The following is a 21,118-nucleotide window of genomic DNA, read 5'->3' as shown; positions in this document are numbered from 1 at the left end:
CCCCTTGTCAGTGCAAATGAATATCAGCTGGTTCAGTCCCAACTGATGGCCTATAAAAAGGTGTCTCATTACCAAGGTGTCACACAAGAAACATCTCATGATGGGTAAAAGCAAAGAGCTCTCTCAAGACCTTCGCAACCTTATTGTTGCAAAACATACTGATGGCATCGTGAATAAACTCTCTGACCTTGTTAGATCTGTAGTTGTCGTTAGTATAAATATATATAATTTAAACAATGAATGTTACTTATATGGATGACAGAGTCTACATCACATACAGCGGGTAAAATAAGTATTGAACACATCACCATTTTTCTCAGTCATACAGGAGTGAAGTTTTCCAAGAGCCAAGGACCACTTGTGGAGAGCTTCAGAAAGACCTGGAATTAGCAGGTACAATTGTTTCAAAGAAAACAATAAGTAATGCACTCAACCGCCGTGGCCTGTATGCACGCTCACCGCGCAAAAGCATGTTGAAGCTTGTTTAAAGTTTGTTGCACAATATTTAGACAAGCCTGTGAAATACTGGGAGAATATAGTCTGGTCAGATGAGACCAAAATTGAACTCTTTGGATGTCATAATACACACCATGTTTGGAGGTCAAATGGCACTGCACATCACCCCATACCAACAGTGAAGTTTGGAGGTGGGAACATCACGGTGTGGGGCTGTTTTTCAGCATACGGCACTGGCAAACTTCATATAATTGAAGGAAGGATGAATGGAAAAATGTACCGAGACATTCTTGATAAAAAATCTGCTGCCATCTCCCAGGATGATGAAGATGAAACGAGGGTGGACATTTCAGCAAGACAATGATCCCAAACACACAGCCAAGGAAACTCTCAATTGGTTTCAGAGAAAGAAAATAAAGCTGCTGGAATGGCCCAGCCAATCACCTGACTTGAATCCAATAGAAAATCTATGGAAAGAACTAAAGATCAGAGTTCATAGAAGAGGCCCACGGAACCTTCAAGATTTGAAGACTGTTTGTGTGGAAGAATGGGCCAAAATCACACCTGAGCAATGCATGCGACTAGTTTCTCCATACAGGAGGCATCTTGAAGCTGTCATTACCAACAAAGGCTTTTGTACGAAGTATTAAATAAATTTCAGTAAGCGTGTTCAATACTTTTTCCCTGTGTCATTCCATTCTATTACACATAACTTAATTTCTGAACTTATTTGTTTGGTTTTATTTATATGTATGGATTACTTGGGTTGTTACCGACATCTGGTGAAAATTTCATGTCAATAGCACCTTTAGAAATATATTTACTGAGAGAAATGGTGACGTGTTCAATACTTATTTTACCCGCTGTATATCGTTGGGATCACTTTCAGAGTCCACCAAATATCTAACTGGTCCTGAACCAGTCTCAGTTTAGTCCTGATCCTCTATAGACCTCCATCAGTAAATGAGACCATCAGAGAGAAGATTGTCTGTTTCTATAAAGTTATTCTTAAAGCTCGTCATCGTAGCCACCGGGTCGGATTCTGGAGAAACCAGATGAAATCATGCATGTTCACCAGAAAGTCCTTCAGCTCAGACTCCAGCAATGACCAGTCCACTGTGGACAGACCCAGATCCAGCAGAGACCAGTCCACAATGGACAGACCCAGATCCTCACAAGTTCCTCACAGTAACTTTAAGATAAAACTGTAAATTCTCGTGTGTGTGTTACACTATTCTGAACTAGTTTGCACTAAAACTAGCTTGCACTAGTTTGCACTGGTTTACAGTTTACAGCAGCGCTGAAGGTCTCAGTGAAGAAAGTCAACGTTGGAATGAGGAACTTTTGCTGCAGACTCACTTCTGTTTCTGTGGTTAGCTGCAGAAGATGTTTACTGTGTGAATCATTTTTTAAGGGGCCACACCAGCCTTCACATGCTGTACTGTTCTTTACTTTACTGCTGCTGTAAAGTAGTTCCCTTTTATTAATACTTATATAATGTAATTTATCTAGTAGTAACCCTTCATTCTATGGAGTCACAGGAGTGACATGAAAATAATAAATCAGTGAGAGAATATAAAATGAATATGGAAATATAAAGAGGAATAAAAAGAAGATTAAATGTAGAAATTAAAAAAATTTAAAAATAAGAAGACAGAAAATGTAAAAGGATAATAGCATTATCAATTATTTGTTTACTTATTTCAATATGTATTTCTATTTTTCTAAATCCATACTTATTTATTCATTGCATATAAATTACTCTGTACTTTCCTGTATATTTGTATTCATTTATTTGTTCTTTTATTATGTAATTTATTTATCTTTATCCTTTTTTTTTACCGTATTTAATTACCTATGGCAAAAAAAAACAACAGTTTGAGTTTGGTGATCGAAATCTAAGAAATGGGATGAAATAAAGGCGTGAAAAACACAGAGAATTCACCTGAGACACCTGTAAACACTGCGAGAGAGGAGCATTCGTGCTGCGTTCATGGAACGCCCCTTTAAGTCGGGGAGACAAGTGAAAAACAGCCATGTTTGACATGCAGACTTTTTATTTGTGCTTGCGGCCTTTTTCATAACTGTTCAGATTATTTCATAGAGTTTTGGATTATTGCAGAATGTGTGAAGTTCTTTAATGAGGTGCTGCCCTCTGGTGGTCACAGAGGAACTCAGTTCATCTCAACCACAGTGAACTCTGTGTGTGTGTGTGTGTGTGTGTTTGTTTAAATATATATTTATGTATTTATTCCATACAAATAACTCTATATTTGTAAGGTTTTATTTATTTATTAATACTTATATAATGTAATTTATTTAGTAAGTAGTTACCCTTCATTATATGGAGTCACAGGAGTGCCATCAATAAGAATGAATTTGTAAAAGAATAATATAAAGAAACACAACATAATATTAAAGAATAATAATTATTACAAGAATAAGTTCATTAAATTCTTTATTTATTCATTTATGTGTTTTTAAATATATATTTATGTATTTATTCCATACAAATAACTCTATATTTGTAAGGTTTTATTTATTTATTAATACTTATATAATGTAATTTATTTAGTAAGTAGTTACCCTTCATTCAATAAGACTTTATATTTGTTAAAGAATAATTTAAAGGCACATAACAAAATATAAAAGAATAATAACCATTTTCAAATATTTTCACATTTATTAGATCATTACATTTTCATGTTTTAAAACACATGTTTTTTTAAATATACATTTATTTATTTTCATTTTTTATTTATTAAATTACTCTTGTATAATGTAATTTATACATCTTATTCCTTTTCATTTTCCGTATTCCTTTCCCTATTATAAGAATTTTGAGTTTGTTGATCGCTCACAGTGTAAATCTAAGAAAAGAGATGAAAATAAATGTGTAAAAACTGGAGAGAATTCACATGAGACGCCTTTAAACTGCTGAGAGACGAGTCAAAAGACAGAACATGAAATCAGGTAATTCAACTCTTTTGTCCACCGATTCATTGATTCGGGCGTTTTATAAGCAAAACTTGACTTTTGAAGACGCCACCCTCGACATTTATTTTTTAACAAACGATCGATCAGTTTATTTAAATAAATAATTGACAAATTAAAAACAATTTATGATAAAAAAACATAACATTTAAATAATCAGTTCATCCAAACAAGTTTAAAATTGCCGTCTATTGATTTGAGATATAATAGAGTATAAAGTACTTCATGTACCGCTGAGATGTAGTAGAGTATAAAGTACTCCATGTACCTCTGAGACGTAGTGGAGTATAACGTACTTTATTTACCTCTTGTGGTTTTTCATTTTTCACCATCTTGGTTTTTGGTTGTCGCCTTCTTTGTTTTTTTGGCCGTTGCCATCTTGGTTTTTGGCCGTCACAATCTTGGTTTTGGCCCATAGCCATTATGGTTTTAGGCTCTTTTCTTAAAATGAATTATTTCACGATCTTTCACAGAAAGAAATCTACTGAACTTGTTTCCTGTGAAGACGGAAGATTATTTTAGAAATACTGTATGCATGTAACAAGGGAAAATTGGTAATATATCATACAAATGAGGACATGTTTTATTTCATGCTGCTTTCATATACGTGGCTGACATATATAAAAAATAATACAGTAGTAAGTGAGAGGAGGTCATATTGAACTGGGATTTATTCCCTTCAAACATGATCAAATACTTGTTAGATCAACAGTGTCTTGGATTAATGTTTTGTGTATACACTCATTCTGTATGCTTCAGAAGTTAAGGCATGCACAGGCACTAGAAGAGTCTGGTGTCAGGAAATAGCAGTCACTAGTAATAAGAGGACGTAATGAGGTCTACTCATGCTAAGGAGGACGTAATGAGGTCTACTTCCTGCTCGTTTTTTATAAAACCGAGCAGGAAGCAGGTTAATACTGAGCGTTACAAACAGCAGGTTATCATGTAAATACAAAAAGAGATCCAGAGGATGGAAATATAAATATAAAAATACAAAGACCGGGTAATCAGCTGTCAAAGGAGCCGATAGAAAAGAAATGAGAACAAATAAAAACAGGAAACAGACAAATAACACGGAGAGGAAAGTGTAATAACAGAATACAGCATCTGTACAGGACGTTCGGTAAACCATGTGAAGTACTGCAGAAGATTTTCAGCACTTTATGACAAAAAGCCTTTATGGATAGGGTTGCATTTACCAGAATCCTACATTTATATTAAATGCATCTCAACGGCTCCTCATATTGTTCCCAGATTCATGGAGCCTGACAGGCGTTTAGGATATTTCAAAGTAGACTTAAGTGTGCATGAACCGGTAAATCGTAGTCTTGCATTAATACAGTAAATTATAAGAATAAAACATATATTTCACCATTTTTACTAATATTTATATTTTCACATGTAAAATATGGGGGGGGAGTAGTGAAACATATCGTAAATATGTGAAAAATGTCTGGAAAATGTCAATATTTTACTGAAAAAAATGCAAGAAAATATGTGAAAAATATCCCCAAAATATTGTAATAATATGTGAAAAAAAGATGCGAAAAAGTCAAAAAAAGATGTGAAAAATGTCTGAAATTTATAACTACTATATTTACTATTTGAATACACTCCAATATAACATGTGCAACTTAGGTTTGTCTAAAGTCTCTGAGGTAAAATACTTTGATTTAATTTTAGTCGATTCTCTCATAAATCAGGACAGAATTCTGTACATACTTGCTTATTTTACATCATATTTATTTATTATTAACAAAACAAAGTGGTGTATTTATATACATATAATAACCAGCTCACATGTGGAAAACATTGCCACCCCATGCACAACCTTCACATAAACATTCATGTAATGCAAAATTTAAATATTTTGGCACAAATCACAGAATATAAATCATTTAAAACCAATATTTGTGGAGTTTCTTTAGTTTTGTTAGTAGACTGTGGTATTTTAAAATGTTATTAGTATGATTATTCAAACACAAGCCGGAAACACAAAGTTAAGTATTTTGACTTTGCAAGCTGCTCTTTTACTCCATCTTTGGCACTAGCCAGTAGCTTTCAAGTGCTGACCAGTAGAGTCTTTCTTCTATTCTCCTCTTTTCCTGTATTTGATGGGTTGATCTAGAAACTCCCAGACCTGAAGGATTTATAGGCCGTTATGTGATTTTTACCAGGCTGATGGAGATGCTTCAGACTCTAGGGATGCTGTTTAGGACCTCTTCCATTTTGCAAAGTCGTCCTTCTCCACTGCATTTACATCGCCCACAGCTATGAGTAGCTGTGCCAAATAATACGTTACCATGACAACAATGTGACCATGCTCAATTGGTGCTGTCACCTTGAAAACTTGCAATGCCAGTGATAGGTCAGACACTATGAAGGACAAACTTCCTAACATTGTTGTCATGTTGCGGGTTCTGATAGCTAACGCACCCATAAGAGAAATTAGGAAAACGTAGACCCCCACAGCTGGAACCAGTACATCGGAGTCTGGCGCCTTCTGCAGAAATGGATATGTGTAGATGTAGAAACCTCCTCCCACCATGAACAGGATCAGAGACAGGAAACATGTCCAGAAGGAAGAGGAGGAGGAATATGGCGTATAACGACTGGAGAGGAAGGTGAATGAGTACAGCAGATGAGCCACAGCAAATGCACCCATTCCTGAAACAGATGTGTAAGATTGTAAGGACAAAGATAGCAGGAAGATAAATTATTTGCAGTATGCAAATCTTTTCAGCTTGAATTTAGAGGGTTCTGCTGATCACAAGTATTTAAAAAAGATAATACATTTTTTACAATACAGGCAATGCACATATATTCTCTATAAGGAACTTACAGCATAATTTGTGCTTCACTTTTATAAGCAGAATCTGCATTCACATATAGAATGTGTAGGCAACGGGACAAAAGCTGCGTTCCAAATCTCTTACTTTTTCTTTTTACTTTTAGTTCATGCTGCCCTTACAAAGTACATACTTCTGCATGTAGTATGCATTCAATTGGGACACACTACTTCCTTATAACATGGCACCTTGAACTTTGACCCCATGCATACTGTAAAATGACATTCTGGTATTCTTGACATACTGCATTTGACGCACTATGTAATGAGACATAATAAATATTTTTCTAGCATACTAAGTAGTATGGTAGTATGGGTGTTTAAATGCACTGTCCGTTTCTGGTAGTTGCTGAGCAGCATTGATCAATCACATTTGAGCAGGCTTTGGTTGAATCCAAGTATCAGTCCGTGTGCAGAGCAAAAAAGGCTGAAAGAATTGGCTGAAATGCTATTGTTTGATGATGATTTTGCTATATATAGGTTGAAACCCATCTCGTAAACTGGCTACCTTTGAATAATTCGTTGTATATGTCGTCTCTCCACTCAAACTCTGGCCCCCTAGAATAACAGCCACTCCCCCTGACAGGCTTATTGATCGTCAGACCGACAGCCTGAGATGGGTTCTGAGATACAAACTCTTGTGAAAAACTCTTACCATGCACAAAAAGCTCAGGCCATACCAGGCAGCAGTCACCAACAGCAGAGAACAGCAGTCCTCCCATCACACCCAGGACACTCTGACCTCCATTCCAGCGCAGCACTACTGCAGCTAACAGGACTGTCGGGGCTGATTTGACACCTGCTGACATGATGGATGGGGATGAATCAGGTGTCCACAGGTAGAAGAACACAGCTGTGGACAAAAAGAAAGGCAAGAGAGAAAGAAGGAGAGCACAGGACTGATAGAGAGGGAGGAATGGGAAGAAGCAGGGAGACAAATCACAACATTAATTAGGCTAAAATGACAATTTACACAATTTTCTCCTTTTGAAATAGAAAAGGTTGTTGTATGTTAAACAGTTATTGACCAGTGAATGTAAATAAAATATTTTTAGGTACCATGTTTCTCTTCTGCCGCCTGTCAAAGGCATCTGTCTCAAGGATGTCCATCGTCTCAGAGTCTGCACCGTGGGTGAATCGACCAGATGTCTCAGTTGGATGAACCTTTTTTGTCTTCTTGACACCTTCTACTTTCTTCTTACTTTGCAATCCTGTCGTCACATATAGTCCTCAGATGTTCTCGTCTTGTTCCCTCCTGTCTCGAATCTTTGCCACGTCTCTCAGTCTGTTGTCATTTCATAGCAGTGGACTTTGGACCGATCTTTGCTGTCTGATCGCAATCTGATAATCAATGTTCTCCCTGTTTTGAGTTCACATGGACAGACATCTGACCTTTGGCCTTTTCAGCTGGAATATATCGCTGACATTAACCCATGAGGAGCAAAGTTTAACTATTAGAAAACTCATATGATAAAGGTTGATTTCTTATCTGTGAATTTATGATTATAGTTGGTAATGACAAATTAATAGTGAGGAAATGGCCAGAAAGGGACTTCCTGTGAGGAAGTCTTTGGTTTGTATAGAAATAGTTCATTAATGTTTGTCAAGGCTGGCAACTTGAACTCCGACGCCATCCAATTTTCAAAACTATCTAATGTGAAAGCAAAACAGCTGTATAGGATTATTTGCCAACAAATGTGACAGATGACAAGTTTTGGGGGGATAATCCTAAAGAAAAATGGATTTTGAACAGCATTGTTCGATGGTCACTTAATGGCCACATGTAAATATGTTGATAGATGCTGTATATATAATGTTAAATGAATTTCTTTCTTTTCTCTCATACACAGTTTCATTCATTGTTTCACTTTATAAGAAATTCTGAATGCATCTGGATTGGAATTGATTTAAATGGACAGAGGAGCAGCTCAGCATGCGATAAATTCCACACATTGAAGAACTAACAATGATTAACTATGGCCTCTCCGAGTCAAACTTTGTACTGTGCTTACCCACAAGTCCTCGAGTCGTAGTCCGGTTGTTGTGGGTTTTGGGATTATCTGGTGAGGAGAGCAAAAAATAGCAAGTTATGTACTGGTTGAGATAGGAAGTAGGGTCAAAAGCATTAATCTATGTAAGTGTGTTGGTCTGTGTGTTCAAGTTGCAGGTTAATCTTCTTTTCCCAGTAGGTTTCCTTTATCAGCACAGGACATGGCAACCAGCTCTTCCTCCCAAAGGATTGGAGTTGTTGGCTACGGACATCTAGGTCTGAACTCTCTCTCTCATAATTCAGACACACTTTCTGACGTACAATGTTTGGAGTCTTTTGTTTAGCTCTACTCATCACGTGTGTTTGTGTTTGTTTGTGTTTTAGGGCAGTACCTGGTGGAGAGGATCCTTAAAGATGGAGCTGCTCTCGGTCTAACGCTGGCTTTTGTTTGGAACAGAAATTCTGACAAGCTCAAAGGTTTAGTTCCTGATGAACTAATACTTGGTGACCTATCATCCTTTGCAGACAGGTGCAAAAACACAAATAAGTTATATAAACCCATAAGATCATAATAACATTTGCATATTATATGATCTCTGTGCTACCATAGACAACATGCATGACATCGTTTTGAAAAGTGTGTTTTTTCTGTTTTTTTACAGGCGATGTGATGTGATTGTAGAGGTGTGCCATCCACAGATAGTGAAAGAATTTGGCTCTCACTTCCTGTCTCAGTCTCATTTCATGGTAAGCTTATCCTCTGATTGTGTGGGAGATAAGGTTGCTGCAAAAATTTGTATTTCACTTTTCTATTTTGGAGCATTTCATACAGAGTGAGATAGAGAAGCACTGATAAATCTTTTGCTTCTTTTGTTCCTGCTCCTTAACTGTAACAAGACTAAAACAGATACGAGTAAGACAGGTGACAAGGTGTGCTCATGTTTATAAGTGAGGTTTTTATTTTTGATAAACTGGACATAGGTCTTTTATAAAAAAGTATATTTAGTTATTACAATAATTTGGTTTTTCTCTATTTAAGGGATTGTCAGTATGTTTGGCCAACTGTCTGATACATTTCAACACGGTAGCATTGTTTTCTTTTGTTGTCTCCAACAGATATGTTTATTATTAAAATCAAATAGGCACTGCATGTATCAATTGCAGAAAATGAGAACACATAAGCTGACATGAAGTTTCAAACCTTCCTTTGTGCCTTTCTATCTCCTCCTCTCAGGTGGGCTCTCCTTCTGCCCTTTCTGATCCTGATCTGAACCAGAAGCTGCGTCAGGTGGCTCAGCAGTTTGGTAGGACACTCTACGTCCCCAGTGGTGCATTGTGGGGGGGCCAGGACATCCAGAGGCTGAATGACAGTGGAACCTTGAAGGTACAATAACCCCTGGGGCAGTGCAGGTGTGGTGTGCAGTGGCCACCCTTCACATGGTTTAGACTTTGAGAATGAAAATGCAGCTTGCAAACGGCCACATAAACTATTATTTTGTTCTTGTAAACCCTTTTGTGTTTTGATTAAACTCTCTGTCCTCTCTTGACTTGTTTTCAGGCTTTGTTTATAAGAATGTCCAAGCATCCATCCTGCTTCCGGCTCACAGGAGACATCCTCTCTGATTGGACGGAGGAGGAGGGCAGGCGTGTTTTATTCAGAGGCTCGGTGGCAGAGTTGTGCCCACTTGCTCCAAACAACGTTAACACCATGGCAGCAGCAGCAGTGGCAGCAGGAACACTCGGCTTTACTGGTGTTCAGGGAGAGATTGTGTCTGATACAGCGTGAGTCTGTTTTAAAAATGTGATTGACAGGATGCAGCCTTTCATATCTGTTTAAATCACACTTGTCATACCTCTTCATGCCCCAGGTTAAGTGACTTTCATGTGGTGGAGGTGGAGGTGACTGGGCCCAGTGGCTTCTCAGTGCACACAGTGAGGAGGAATCCAGCCAAACTCGGAGCTGTAACCGGCAGTGCAACATACAACTCCTTCTGGAATAGTTTACTTGGTGAGTCCTGCGTGGTCCGATCCTTTAGTTAAGTGAAAGAACCCAATTCATAATGTCCCATTTCAAGTAAAAGTTCTGCTTTTAAATTCATACTAAAGTAAAAGTACAGAAGTATTATCAGCAAAGTCTACTGATGCTTATATTGTCAAAAGGACCCTGTGACTGATTAATATTGTAGGATCAGATATTGTTAATACTAATGCATCAATTTATCAATAGCATTGTAATGGTAACCTGGGTGAGGAGGAACTCATTTCTATGTATTAGGTAGTTTAGTTGAAACTGGACAACCTGTGACTAAAGAGGGGTTGTGAGATGATTATGATTCTAATCATCACAAAAATGTATCTTTGCTGTTGTGAAATAGTGGACTTGTTTATCTCTTTGCACCCTCAAACAATTATTTATATTAAATCATCTTGGAACCGCGCATAGACGTCTGGAACGTGACAAACGGGTTAGATCTTGAGTTTGTTTATTTGGAAATAAGTAAATTGTTTCCAATAATGCTTTTACCCTTTGTATTCTTTTTTCTTTTAGTTTGCAAAGGTCACGGGGGTCGAGTTTACTTGTGCTGAAGCGGATGAGAACTCTACGACAAAGCAAGAAGATCCAGATAAATCAGTGTGGATGGTGTCACTGGATCCTTATGTTACTGAGAACTTGAAAACCCACAGACCCTTGAATATATGAGTTCCAATAAACTGCATGAATACAAAGAACAAAGAGAAAGTTATCATTTTTAAAACACCAAGAGGTATATATATATACATATTTAAACTTTATTATTAGTAAACCTGAATGTAACAAATGATAAAACTCTTACAGGGAGTGTGAGTGGGAGCCTGGTGAAATCATTTTCCTCTTATGTCTTTTACCCGAAAACATTGTTACCATCTCAGTCCCTTTTTGTCCCGTCTGTCTCAACTCTACTCCCTTCTCAATTTAACACTTTTCGAAACAGGCAAACACAGGAATAATCCACAAGAGCGCACAGAGACAGATAAAGAATTGTGTGACGTTGTTAATTGGTGATTGCCATTGAATGTGATGCAATAAGGCGCAGAACAAAAATGAAAACACTAGCAGCTTTTTGGTTTCTGATTCTATTTGTTGTTGCTGTGTATGTTTTCTACATTTTATTTCCACTCAGTGTGTAGTCGTGCAGTAAACAAGGCATTTGAAAGAAAGAAAAAGATGCTACAAGGTGGACAGTTGTGTTCAAAGCTCTGCATCATCATCATCATCATCATCATCATCATCACACTTTTAAGCCAAACACAAGTAAAAAGAACAGGTGCTCTATATGGGTACTTGAAGCAACTGACACTGTCTTCACATGAGCCTTTTTTTAAATTAGGAAAAAGAGCTTTGAATGCGTCCAGATGACATTCTGGTATAAAGGAGGGATGTTTTTCGTTCCCTGCTCTGACAGACCTTAGAATCAAGTATAAAACCCCCTCCAGCTACTCAAAATAAGCGTCTATTATTGTTTCAATATTTTAGACCTACATTATGTTATCCAGTGTTAGTACACTACAAAATCCAGCAATCCTGATTTGTTTTAAACGTTGAGCTGTCGTTTAGCCCTTTCTAGCTGCTGCATTTACTCCACGAAGCAAACCACTGGTTGCACTGCTGGTGTAACTGAAACGATACCAAAACTTATCAAACAGACAGATATTTTCTAAAAATTCTGAGGTACGAACAGGTTGGGAAGACACTGACAGTGATGCAATTTTACACAACAAGCCGATATTAAATGTATCACTCGTATTCACACAACTTCACGCATATATGAAGTACATGGATGACTTAAAATATTGCCACAGATAAAGTTTCACTAGTGAGGTTCAGCATGTACTGTGTGTATGTACTTATGTGCGTTTGTGTGTCTGTGCACGTCTCAGTTTTTCTCGCTTGTGACACCATTGCCGTTTCCATTGGCCCCCAGGACAGAAGAAGACTTATTTTTGAATGGCAGAGCGTAGGGCTGGCGGATGTTCACCCGGTCCTTTTCTGCCTCCAGATCCTCGTCATAGCGCTCTTCTTCGTCGTTGTCCTCAGCCTCGCTGTGGTGAGGGGAAGAGTGGCGGGACAGAGATGGAGACGGAGGCACAGAGGCTGGTCGGGGATAACGGAATCCTGAGGTCTGAGGACGAGAAACAAAAGACATCAGAATCTGATTTGTGAAGTAATGAATTGTGAAAACTTGGCACATCTACCATTCAAACACACATGTTGACTTACTGAGGTGGGTTCATGAAGTTCATACATGTAAGTGTCAGGGAAGGCTTTAGCCAGGGCCATATGACGGGCTGATATATAATACTAGTGCAGAAAACAAGAACAAACAACAACATTAATCCATCTTGAAGTTAAGCAATGATCACATGAAAAAGAATATTAGTTTGAGATTTTGAATCTAACCCTGCCGAGGTATTTCCAGTCCAAGAGTTCGCTCAGACGCTCAGTCCGGTTCCTCTGGATGATCCGCTGGCGCCGGCTCTGCTTGCAAAACTGGAACAGGAAGGACGTGAGCTGGTTACACGACTCGTCGACCCCCCGATACCGACGGTCCAGGATGTAAATACCTGCAAACAGAAACACCATGATGAGAAAGAAGCATCAGTTATCCCTGCGTTTCTTTTAAAAGACAAACTTAGTGTTTAACAGATAAAGTATGAGAAACGCACCGTATGCTGAGGGGTCTGCTATGTGTTCCTCCATGAAACAGCCAAAGCCTGACAGGTTAGTTGAGATTGATGGAATTCCCATGACTGTGCACTCAGCTGACGGTGACAGAATCAGTAAGGTCCGATTAATAATTTTGATATTATACAATAAACCCACACAACATGAATACACCTCGACGGCACGTATGAGTCATACCTGGTGTGTATCCCCAAGGCTCGTAGTAAGAGGGGAAGACGCCGAGGTGGCAGCCTCTTACAAACTCCTCATAATCCATTGGAAGTAGAGGAGAGGTGGACGAAAGGAACTCAGGGTGGAAGATAATCTAAAGGATGGAGAAGCCATTCAGTATCAGTATTTACTATAGCAAACACTATAAACAGCAAACCGTAATTTCTCGTGGCTCACTAAAACGTCACAATGTGGAATGATGATCACTTCAGAAACTTAAATCATGTTCATTCTTGAAATTATGACGTAGCAGCTGGCGCATTTCCTGAACACATATTATAGTTTAGTTGAGAATGCGTTTAAACATGTTTTTACTAAAAAAATGTACAAAGGTCAGAACAAATTATTTTTTTGTGGGCATTTATAGACTACTGACAGTTGACCTTACCTTGACACGGTCAGCAGAGCTGTTGAAAAGGCCGATGCGGCGGACACAGTTTAGGATGGGGTCGCTGCTGTCCTCCAGCATGTTGTGGGTGCAGATTGGAGGCTGGCATTGTCTCTGAGTCGCGAAGATGGCACGCTTCATTATGGTGAAATCCTCTTTGTCCAGGATCTTCGACACATCTGGCAGTTGCCCACTGATGAAAACAGCTTGTTTAAGACTTGTAAAAATGACTACAATAGAATATTTATTAGCATGAATAAACTCAACTAGCTTGTTTCACAATGGCTGCACACAGTCTACATTCTGTACAGAATCTGAATCTAGGTATATCTGGGTCTGATGGGAACATTTTTGATTACGTTTTTTATTAGATGGGCTTCTTCTTACTTTCTTCCTACTTTTGATATTATGGCATCATAGGACAGTTTAATTCATGTGTTAAAGGTTTCATGAAGTAGACTGAAAGGGGCCAACTTACACTAGAAGTGAGTCATAAAGTTTCTTTCCGAAACGTTCCTTCACAGTCTGAGCAGTATCCCTGTCAGGAAACGAAACAAAGAGGATACATTTTTTATTAGACAACTTCAAAGCACTATTCCAAGTGGATGAGTGTAGCACTTTGTCTGTCTGGCTTCATCTCGTTTCATTTTCTTTAACATAAGAAGAAACTTCACCAGAGCTGTTTCCTGACTGCTTGGCCCTTCAAGGTTTCCACATTGAAGTTGTTCGTCCGAGCTGGCATGATAAAGAACGCAATGACGGTCACGTCACTGTGATTGACCTGAAACAGGCAGACCATACAGGCATATGGTGTTACATTTAGGATTTACTGTCATCCTTCTCCAACACACACACACAGCCACACACATTTGTTGACACAACACTTACCCTCAGTAGATAGTTGAGTCTGGCTAAAGCTTCCAAGAAGATGTCGGCTCCTTTGTTGGAGAACTCATACCTTCCAGCAATAAAGAGGAACAAGCACTTGTCCAGGTTGAAGTCCAGGTGCCTGGTGGTCAAACACAAACCAAAATCTGTCACAAGAGCTGGATGAGTGTAGCGCTTACAATCAGTCGGTAGTATCGTTTTCCACTATAATAACGGTTTCAACTGTGCTGTGAATGTTGAGTAACGTGTGTCTGACCCGTAGAAGTGTCCCCTGACGAACTCCTGAATCCGATTCTTGCTCTGAGCGTGGAGGTTTTGAAACTCGTGCACGGCTGAGAACTTCTTCACGTTGAGCCCATTGGGAGTGACAATGTCTGTTTGTGATTGGAGAGGTTAAGCATATTAAAATACAGACACAGATAAACAGTTATTTAAGTATCTAACAAGCTAGGTAGCTAACTTGGTGAATTAAAATTTGAATGAAATATTCAGTAAGAAAAGCAGTGAGAAATACACCATCTCTCGCACAGTCAAGGCCTGTTGTGTCTGGCCACTGACAAAGCACGATAGGAAGTTTCTGCATTTCACGCAACAAATCATCTCCACACACCTGGTGTCCTCTTGAGCAGGTACTCCGCCTCAATGGCTGTGATCTGAGAAACAGTGGTGAAGACATGAGCACAGTGAGCAGCTGCTCGCTCCAAACAGTAGCGGTGGTAAATCTGTCTGTCGCCTGCTTCCTTATCCACGTTGAACTGTATGGGACACAAACAGGAGAGGGAGAGTGTGATGAAGTGTACATTTCTTGTTGAATATCTGTCTGATTATTCTTTTCTACATAATAATTAAAGTCAGCTTGACAGTTAAATGGCCTCTTTCTATTATTTTGCTTTTGCTTTACATTACATTGCTGCGTAATAAAATGGTACACAGTACAGACACGCACTTCTGCAAGTTTGTTATAGAAGTCCACACTTCCAGCACACAGGTATCGTCCCAGCAGTGTTGCATGAGTGGTGAAGATGGTTGCGATGGGCAGCTGTCTATGTCTACACAGCACTAAGCCCAGGCCGGCCAACCACTCATGGAAATGGGCCACGATGTGCGGAGGATCCTCACTCTGGGCTGCAAACTGCAATGTGGGAGAAAACAGGGTTAATATAGACAACGGGCATACACACCAAAATGCAATAAAACACAACTTATTTTCATTCCAAGCTTTTAGACTTTCTAAGCACCAACAGCTCCACCGTCTTCTTTCTGCACAGTATTGAATTTCTCCTTTTGACACGACTAAAACAAATTAAACATTCAACATATTTTTTGTATTATTGTCAATTAATAGATCTCTTGTCTCTGACCTCTCCCAGAAGCCAGGCAGTCAGGAAGCCAAACAGCACGGCGTCGTTGGCCTCTCGGTCGAACCATGGCACGCCGATGTCACAAAGGTCCCACAATTCGGCCTTCCAGCTGTCAAGAGACCAGGCCGTAAACGCAACATCTATCAGCACAACATAGGGACTGCCCTCAATAAGCCAGCGCCCAAAGTAGACCTGCAGGGAAATGGAGAAAATAGGGGAAAATTTACTTTAATTCTTCATGCCACACACCACCCAAAATAATATAAACCACTCAAATCTGTATCAACTTTAGTATTAAGAGTTGCTGCTGCAACAGCAACTCCTATGCTTTTTTGGAATTAATTAGCTATTTATGTTTTTGTTTTTAATATGTAGATTAATGGGTTCGTCCTTCTGTTTTTAATCGACAAGTATTTTACTTGCATGGCACTCATCCCATTAAAACTGGATTTAAAACATGGTCTAACCAAACAATCCAAGATTAACCTTGATGAAGTTTGTCTAGCTGATACAGAAGCGCAATCAAAGTACGTCACTTCAAGCTTCAAATGTGACTAAACTGGAATACAGGACCTAAATATCTTAAATACACATTTTCATCCAACTTACTTTGCTCTGGTGCTGGTCTGTTGTGAGATTAAAGGTCGTGTGGTGCAAGGTAAACCAGATAGGCTTCGTTGAAAAGGCTGCACTACCCCTTTAAAAAAGCTCGTAGCCTTGACCCATAACTCCACAGCACTCCCAGAGTGACACAGCACAAAGCTTTCAAATGATCACACACACACTTACAGTCATCTATTTCTGGAGTGTATTTCTGAGAGTGAGCGAGACAGAGAGACACTGATACAACGTGTAACCTTTGAGGGGAAATGTCACTGTGTTTACAGACGTGGTCGAGGCTGAGTATGAAAGTGGTGATGATCTCTTACTGGGTTTGTAAATGGAGTTCACATTCACCACACATATTCGCAAATCTCACTCTATAAACCCTCCAACTATTTGTAGTAATAATGGCTGTCCTTGAGTGGAACATACAAATTTAACTCCGAGGTATATATGTGTTTACTGTGTACGTGTGGTACTACCTTACACCCACTGGAGTTCATCTTGTCAATGGTTCTCTTTAGCACGGGGTTTGTGGGCTCGATCAGCTCCACCTGCGTGCGCACGTTGCTCTCCACGTAAGGACCCACCAGGAAATAGTTCTCCCCCCATTCCTCTGCGGTCAGACGGGCTTTGGTCTGGATGACGGTGTAGATGCCTCCGACTTCACACATGCAGCAAACATGCCACACGTACGTACACAAAGGTGAGACAAAGATATAGTATGATTCAACCTGAAATATATGAGGCATTATGGTGATAGGCCGCTCTTTAAACTACAAATTATCTGAAGGTTATAACCTGTATGAATGATCAAGATTAGAGATATACATGGAAACTTCTAATGTAGTTTTTTTTTCCTGTTTTCATAACATTACACTTATTAAGCTGATGCTTTTATCCGAGGTGACTTACAAAGTGCATTCAACATTCATTTTCATCAAGTGTTTACATATAGAAACCATTTATTTTCACTAACTTTAAAAAGTAAGCGCAGACACAGATGTGCACACACACACACACACACACACACACACACACACACACACACACACACACACACACACACACACACACACACACACACACACACACACACACACACACACACACACACTTGCCTTTGTTAGCGACCTCCCACGCAATTTCAAAAAGAACAGCGTCCTCCAAATCAAACTCCTCGTCCCATTCCTCCAGTCCTGACAGGGACGTCACAGAGAGGCTGCGAGCCAGAGGCATGCTGGGTAAACATAGAACACACTCAGCTGAGATGGGAGCACCTTCCAACTGTGAATACACCGTACATGACACACTTGTCCCTTATTGTACTTATTTACCAAAAGTCTTGTGTTCTGAGAGCGATTCACACTTAGAATAAGGCTTTCACATCGAAACCCGTTCTTTGTTTTTATTTCTTTCCAAAGAAATTCGGCCATATATCATTAACTTTGGGATACAAAAACATTTTTTTTCATTTGCAATGACACTCTGACTTTAAACCAATTGCTGGGCATTACAGAAACTGAAGGATTACATTTTTTTCCTAATGTATCAATGCAAAGTTTCTCTGGATAACAGTATTATGTAACCTCAAGTGTAAATGACACATTTTTTAAACGGCATACTATTTTGCGAGTATGTCATCAGCAAACCACACATCCTATTTCACAAAAGTATTACATTATACTACTGTGGTGTAAACACAGCCTTTCTCAATTATTTTACAATTCTAACAAACATCTCTGGTAAGACAACTGAATTTGTACTAAAATATTTTTAAAGATGTGATTTCAACAAAATTATGCTTTTGTAATATACTATATGTTTCAAACACTCATTTTCTGGTGACTTAATAAGCCTAACCTTTGGCTGTTATTATAGGAAACCCTGTGCAAACAAACAACACTGAAGTGGTACATCGACTGATAGGTATTCAACGTTCATGTGTGTATTTGTGTGAGCGATTCTGTGTCAAAGGTATTTGCTCGGTCTATAATCTGAGATGGTCTAAGGGCTTCTCCTGCCAATACTGCTTTTAAAAGCATTACACACACACGCGTGTAGTCATGCATATCACAACCATGTTGACACAAAAACTACAAGTGTCTTAACTGGGTTGATACACCAGATGTGCACTATAAAGACTGTAACTGCTGTCAATGCATCTTACTGCAGCAGAAAACTATTAGTGCTGGATAAATGTGGAGGAGTGCATTCCTGCTGAATGAGTGTAAGATTCACTGAAAATACAACTTTGTGTTAAGTTCCTGCTTGCAGAAATGGTGCAACTTCCTGAACAGTTGGGGGAGTGTCATGGGAAAAGATAGCAGGTAGTATGGATCAGGTAGAAACTTGATCCAGCCGTTAACGCTGATTTGCAACTCTGAAATGTTGAAACTGTGTGACGTCTGGAAAACTACGGAAACTAACCTGTGCACAAACACTGGGTTACACACAGACATGGACTTCCACCTGTATGACAATCCAGTCCACAACTTTGTTATTTAACACTGCTGAACAGAAATTCCATCTAAGTATAGGCCCTACTACCGACGGGCTGATTTGATTTGAAAGTGATTGTGCTCAATCGCTGATAGCAAAGGAGCAAAGAGAGTTTGGTGTCAAACAGTCACTGTCCAAACCTGATAAAGACCCTGATAAACCAGAACACTATCATGGTTAAAAAGTGCTGTTCAAACTGATTACAAACATTTTCTCAAATAAACTTTCCTTCATTTGCATGTACATCAGATACGCACACCAGACCTGCTTAAATAGAACTTAAAGACCCCCCCGCCGACGACATGTCTAATAAAAATAGAGTAAAAATACTCTGCTTGGAATTATTATTTGTGTCAGATGCTTTTCCCCCCACAAAATAATCCTTCAAATGACATCTACTCCTCCCATGTTGAAATGCATTATCTAGAATCTATGAAAATGCAAATATTTTTCATTCCAATGTGAATACAACACATTATTCTGCAGAAACATCCAATTGAATTAAAGGCAAGCCAAACACATATTTAAGAGGGAGAGACAAAGAAAGAGGTGATTCTAGCTTTGTGAGATGGATATAAAAATAACCATGTGAAGAAACCATCATCCAGTGGTTTGTAGCACTTGTTATATTCGTATTAGTCTGTTGCAATTATTGTTTTCGTAGTAATTTGCCTCTGCACTATACTTTTGCTCTGGTTTATGCTTTAAGATGCTTGTTTAAGAAAGGAGATGCACTTATGACTTCTGGTGACTAGTAGTTCTCTTGAATACCTATGTTGAATACACTTCCTGTAAGTCGCTTTGGATAAAAGATAATGTAATGTAATGTAATGTTAAAGAGAGAGAATACCACAGAGATGAACTCAAAGTGCTGCTCATTTATTTGGGACCCCCTGGGGTTCCCTGGAGCTCCCTGGAGGGGGACCCCATCCTCCTTTATAATAAACTACTGACACTCACACATACATGCAGTAACAATAATCTCCACAATGCACTTTACAATGTCATATCCTTTTACTAATAATTTGGTTTGAAAGGCCCACTAGGCCTACAAGTCTGGGGAAGGACAAAACCCAAATCAGGCATCAGAGGACTGCTCGGTGAAAGATTGAACAGATGCATAACACATCAGCAGAGAACATGCATGCTGCAGAGTGTGTCGTCTGTGTATCCTCTTATGTTGAAGAGTGAACGTGACATCAGGCACATACTGCAGCCGCCGACGCGCAAAGCACACCGCGTCCCGATGCGTCTGTGGAGGAAGTATTCAACCATGATCATTATGGAGAATTAAAAAAAAACACAGATGTGCACTCACCCTTTGATTTTGTGCAAACTTCAGGAAGATGAACAACACATTGGCAGCTGTTGCAGTCAATCCACACAAGAAAATGTAACCAGAGGATAGTGAGGAAACAGGGGGCGGATCTCCAAATGAAAACGACGCACTTTGGTTTGGTGCGTCTGCTGTCAGATGAGGGACAGGACGCCCATGGAACTGGGCTCGGATGCAGGAAGAAGGTTGGGTTGGTGTATTCAGGGTCTCAGATAATATATTATGCATGAGCTTCATTCTTACTGGTCCCAGTCTGAGCTCCATCCCCGCCCCATGCACACAGAGAGACTGAATAGGCGTTTTCCTCCTCTGAGGGATGCAATTGGCTGAGCCGAGGTGAAAGGGTTTTGCAGTGGTTGGTCAATTATCTCTTCATCCATACAAAAGAGGAGGGAGAGAGTTATTTATAATGTCTTCTGAGAGTCAGAGCATAGTTTTGCAAACACAACGTGACCAGTGACATTAAGACACCCAACCCCTCCACATATCTCTGTGGTCCATCCTGTACCTACCCTTTCCATGCTGCCATCTGTCTAACCCCCCCACCACCTTTCATCCCTGATTGGCCTGAACACATGGTATATGTTGGAAAATCTGCTGAACCGGTGGTTAAATATAGTCACTATCTGAGACTCCTGATTTCAGCAAAGATCTGCACAGCTGAGGCGTCACTGAGCGTGGCACTGCACTCCTGCCAGCCTCAGAGATGTTGACTCGTGACCTCTGGCTGTGTTTGCTTATCTGTGTCTGGAGGGTGTGAGAGAAAACCAAAGCATCTTTTAGAGATCTGCACAGACACACTGAGGCGCTGTGTTTTCA

The 21,118-nt window shown here is 39.4% G+C and overlaps 3 protein-coding genes across 6 annotated transcripts; 1 reads left to right on the top strand and 2 right to left on the bottom strand.

Annotated features, from left to right (window-relative positions):
- Window positions 1–5,387: 5,387 nt before the first annotated feature.
- On the bottom strand, window positions 5,388–7,596 carry tmem86b (transmembrane protein 86B). The gene is made up of 3 exons (XM_054607075.1): window positions 7,358–7,596; window positions 6,954–7,197; window positions 5,388–6,117 (listed from the first exon to the last, which is right to left on the bottom strand). Exons 1-3 carry the CDS (start codon window positions 7,406–7,408, stop codon window positions 5,663–5,665), a joined length of 750 nt encoding a protein of 249 aa, XP_054463050.1. The 5' UTR covers window positions 7,409–7,596; the 3' UTR covers window positions 5,388–5,662.
- Window positions 7,597–8,284: 688 nt separating this feature from the next.
- aspdh (aspartate dehydrogenase domain containing) lies at window positions 8,285–11,001 on the top strand. Of its 4 annotated transcripts, none has more exons than XM_054607071.1 (8): window positions 8,285–8,361; window positions 8,460–8,564; window positions 8,673–8,817; window positions 8,951–9,035; window positions 9,523–9,672; window positions 9,847–10,070; window positions 10,157–10,296; window positions 10,837–11,000. In XM_054607071.1, exons 2-8 carry the CDS (start codon window positions 8,510–8,512, stop codon window positions 10,872–10,874), a joined length of 837 nt encoding a protein of 278 aa, XP_054463046.1. In that variant the 5' UTR covers window positions 8,285–8,361; window positions 8,460–8,509; the 3' UTR covers window positions 10,875–11,000. The 4 variants fall into 4 exon arrangements, with proteins under 4 accessions (XP_054463046.1, XP_054463049.1, XP_054463047.1 ...); XM_054607074.1 differs by having other exon boundaries at window positions 8,311–8,361; window positions 8,488–8,564; window positions 10,837–11,001; XM_054607072.1 differs by having other exon boundaries at window positions 8,313–8,361; window positions 8,466–8,564.
- Window positions 11,002–11,092: 91 nt separating this feature from the next.
- gys1 (glycogen synthase 1 (muscle)) lies at window positions 11,093–20,475 on the bottom strand. Its single transcript, XM_054607070.1, has 16 exons — window positions 20,282–20,475; window positions 17,583–17,701; window positions 16,944–17,125; window positions 15,859–16,050; window positions 15,444–15,629; window positions 15,108–15,252; window positions 14,754–14,871; window positions 14,498–14,618; window positions 14,284–14,390; window positions 14,088–14,147; window positions 13,610–13,802; window positions 13,189–13,315; window positions 12,993–13,088; window positions 12,727–12,890; window positions 12,547–12,627; window positions 11,093–12,448 (listed from the first exon to the last, which is right to left on the bottom strand). The coding sequence occupies exons 2-16, from the start codon at window positions 17,698–17,700 to the stop codon at window positions 12,203–12,205; spliced, it is 2,136 nt and encodes a 711-aa protein (XP_054463045.1). The 5' UTR covers window position 17,701; window positions 20,282–20,475; the 3' UTR covers window positions 11,093–12,202.
- Window positions 20,476–21,118: the final 643 nt, after the last annotated feature.

This window comes from Anoplopoma fimbria, chromosome 11 (genome assembly GCF_027596085.1).
Source record: "Anoplopoma fimbria isolate UVic2021 breed Golden Eagle Sablefish chromosome 11, Afim_UVic_2022, whole genome shotgun sequence".
Lineage (NCBI taxonomy): Eukaryota > Metazoa > Chordata > Actinopteri > Perciformes > Anoplopomatidae > Anoplopoma > Anoplopoma fimbria.
The sequence above is the reverse complement of the archived record's forward strand: the minus strand, read 5'-3'. Positions and strand labels throughout refer to the sequence as shown.

What these genes read in the sequence shown, in the direction of transcription:
- aspdh (XM_054607074.1), top strand. Translation starts at nt 8,510, where the DNA reads ATGGCAACCAGCTCTTCCTCCCAAAGGATTGGAGTTGTTGGCTACGGA. An exon ending in TGTCTCAGTCTCATTTCATG is followed by an intron (nt 9,036 to 9,522) that starts GTAAGCTTATCC and finishes TCCTCCTCTCAG; the next exon opens with GTGGGCTCTCCTTCTGCCCT. An exon ending in ATGACAGTGGAACCTTGAAG is followed by an intron (nt 9,673 to 9,846) that starts GTACAATAACCC and finishes ACTTGTTTTCAG; the next exon opens with GCTTTGTTTATAAGAATGTC.
- tmem86b (XM_054607075.1), bottom strand. Translation starts at nt 7,408, where the DNA reads ATGGACATCCTTGAGACAGATGCCTTTGACAGGCGGCAGAAGAGAAAC. An exon ending in GGCGGCAGAAGAGAAACATG is followed by an intron (nt 7,198 to 7,357) that starts GTACCTAAAAAT and finishes CCTCTCTATCAG; the next exon opens with TCCTGTGCTCTCCTTCTTTC. An exon ending in GCCTGAGCTTTTTGTGCATG is followed by an intron (nt 6,118 to 6,953) that starts GTAAGAGTTTTT and finishes CATCTGTTTCAG; the next exon opens with GAATGGGTGCATTTGCTGTG.
- gys1 (XM_054607070.1), bottom strand. Translation starts at nt 17,700, where the DNA reads ATGCCTCTGGCTCGCAGCCTCTCTGTGACGTCCCTGTCAGGACTGGAG. An exon ending in TCTATAACAAACTTGCAGAA is followed by an intron (nt 15,253 to 15,443) that starts GTGCGTGTCTGT and finishes TGTCCCATACAG; the next exon opens with TTCAACGTGGATAAGGAAGC. An exon ending in GCCTTGGGGATACACACCAG is followed by an intron (nt 13,089 to 13,188) that starts GTATGACTCATA and finishes TGTCACCGTCAG; the next exon opens with CTGAGTGCACAGTCATGGGA.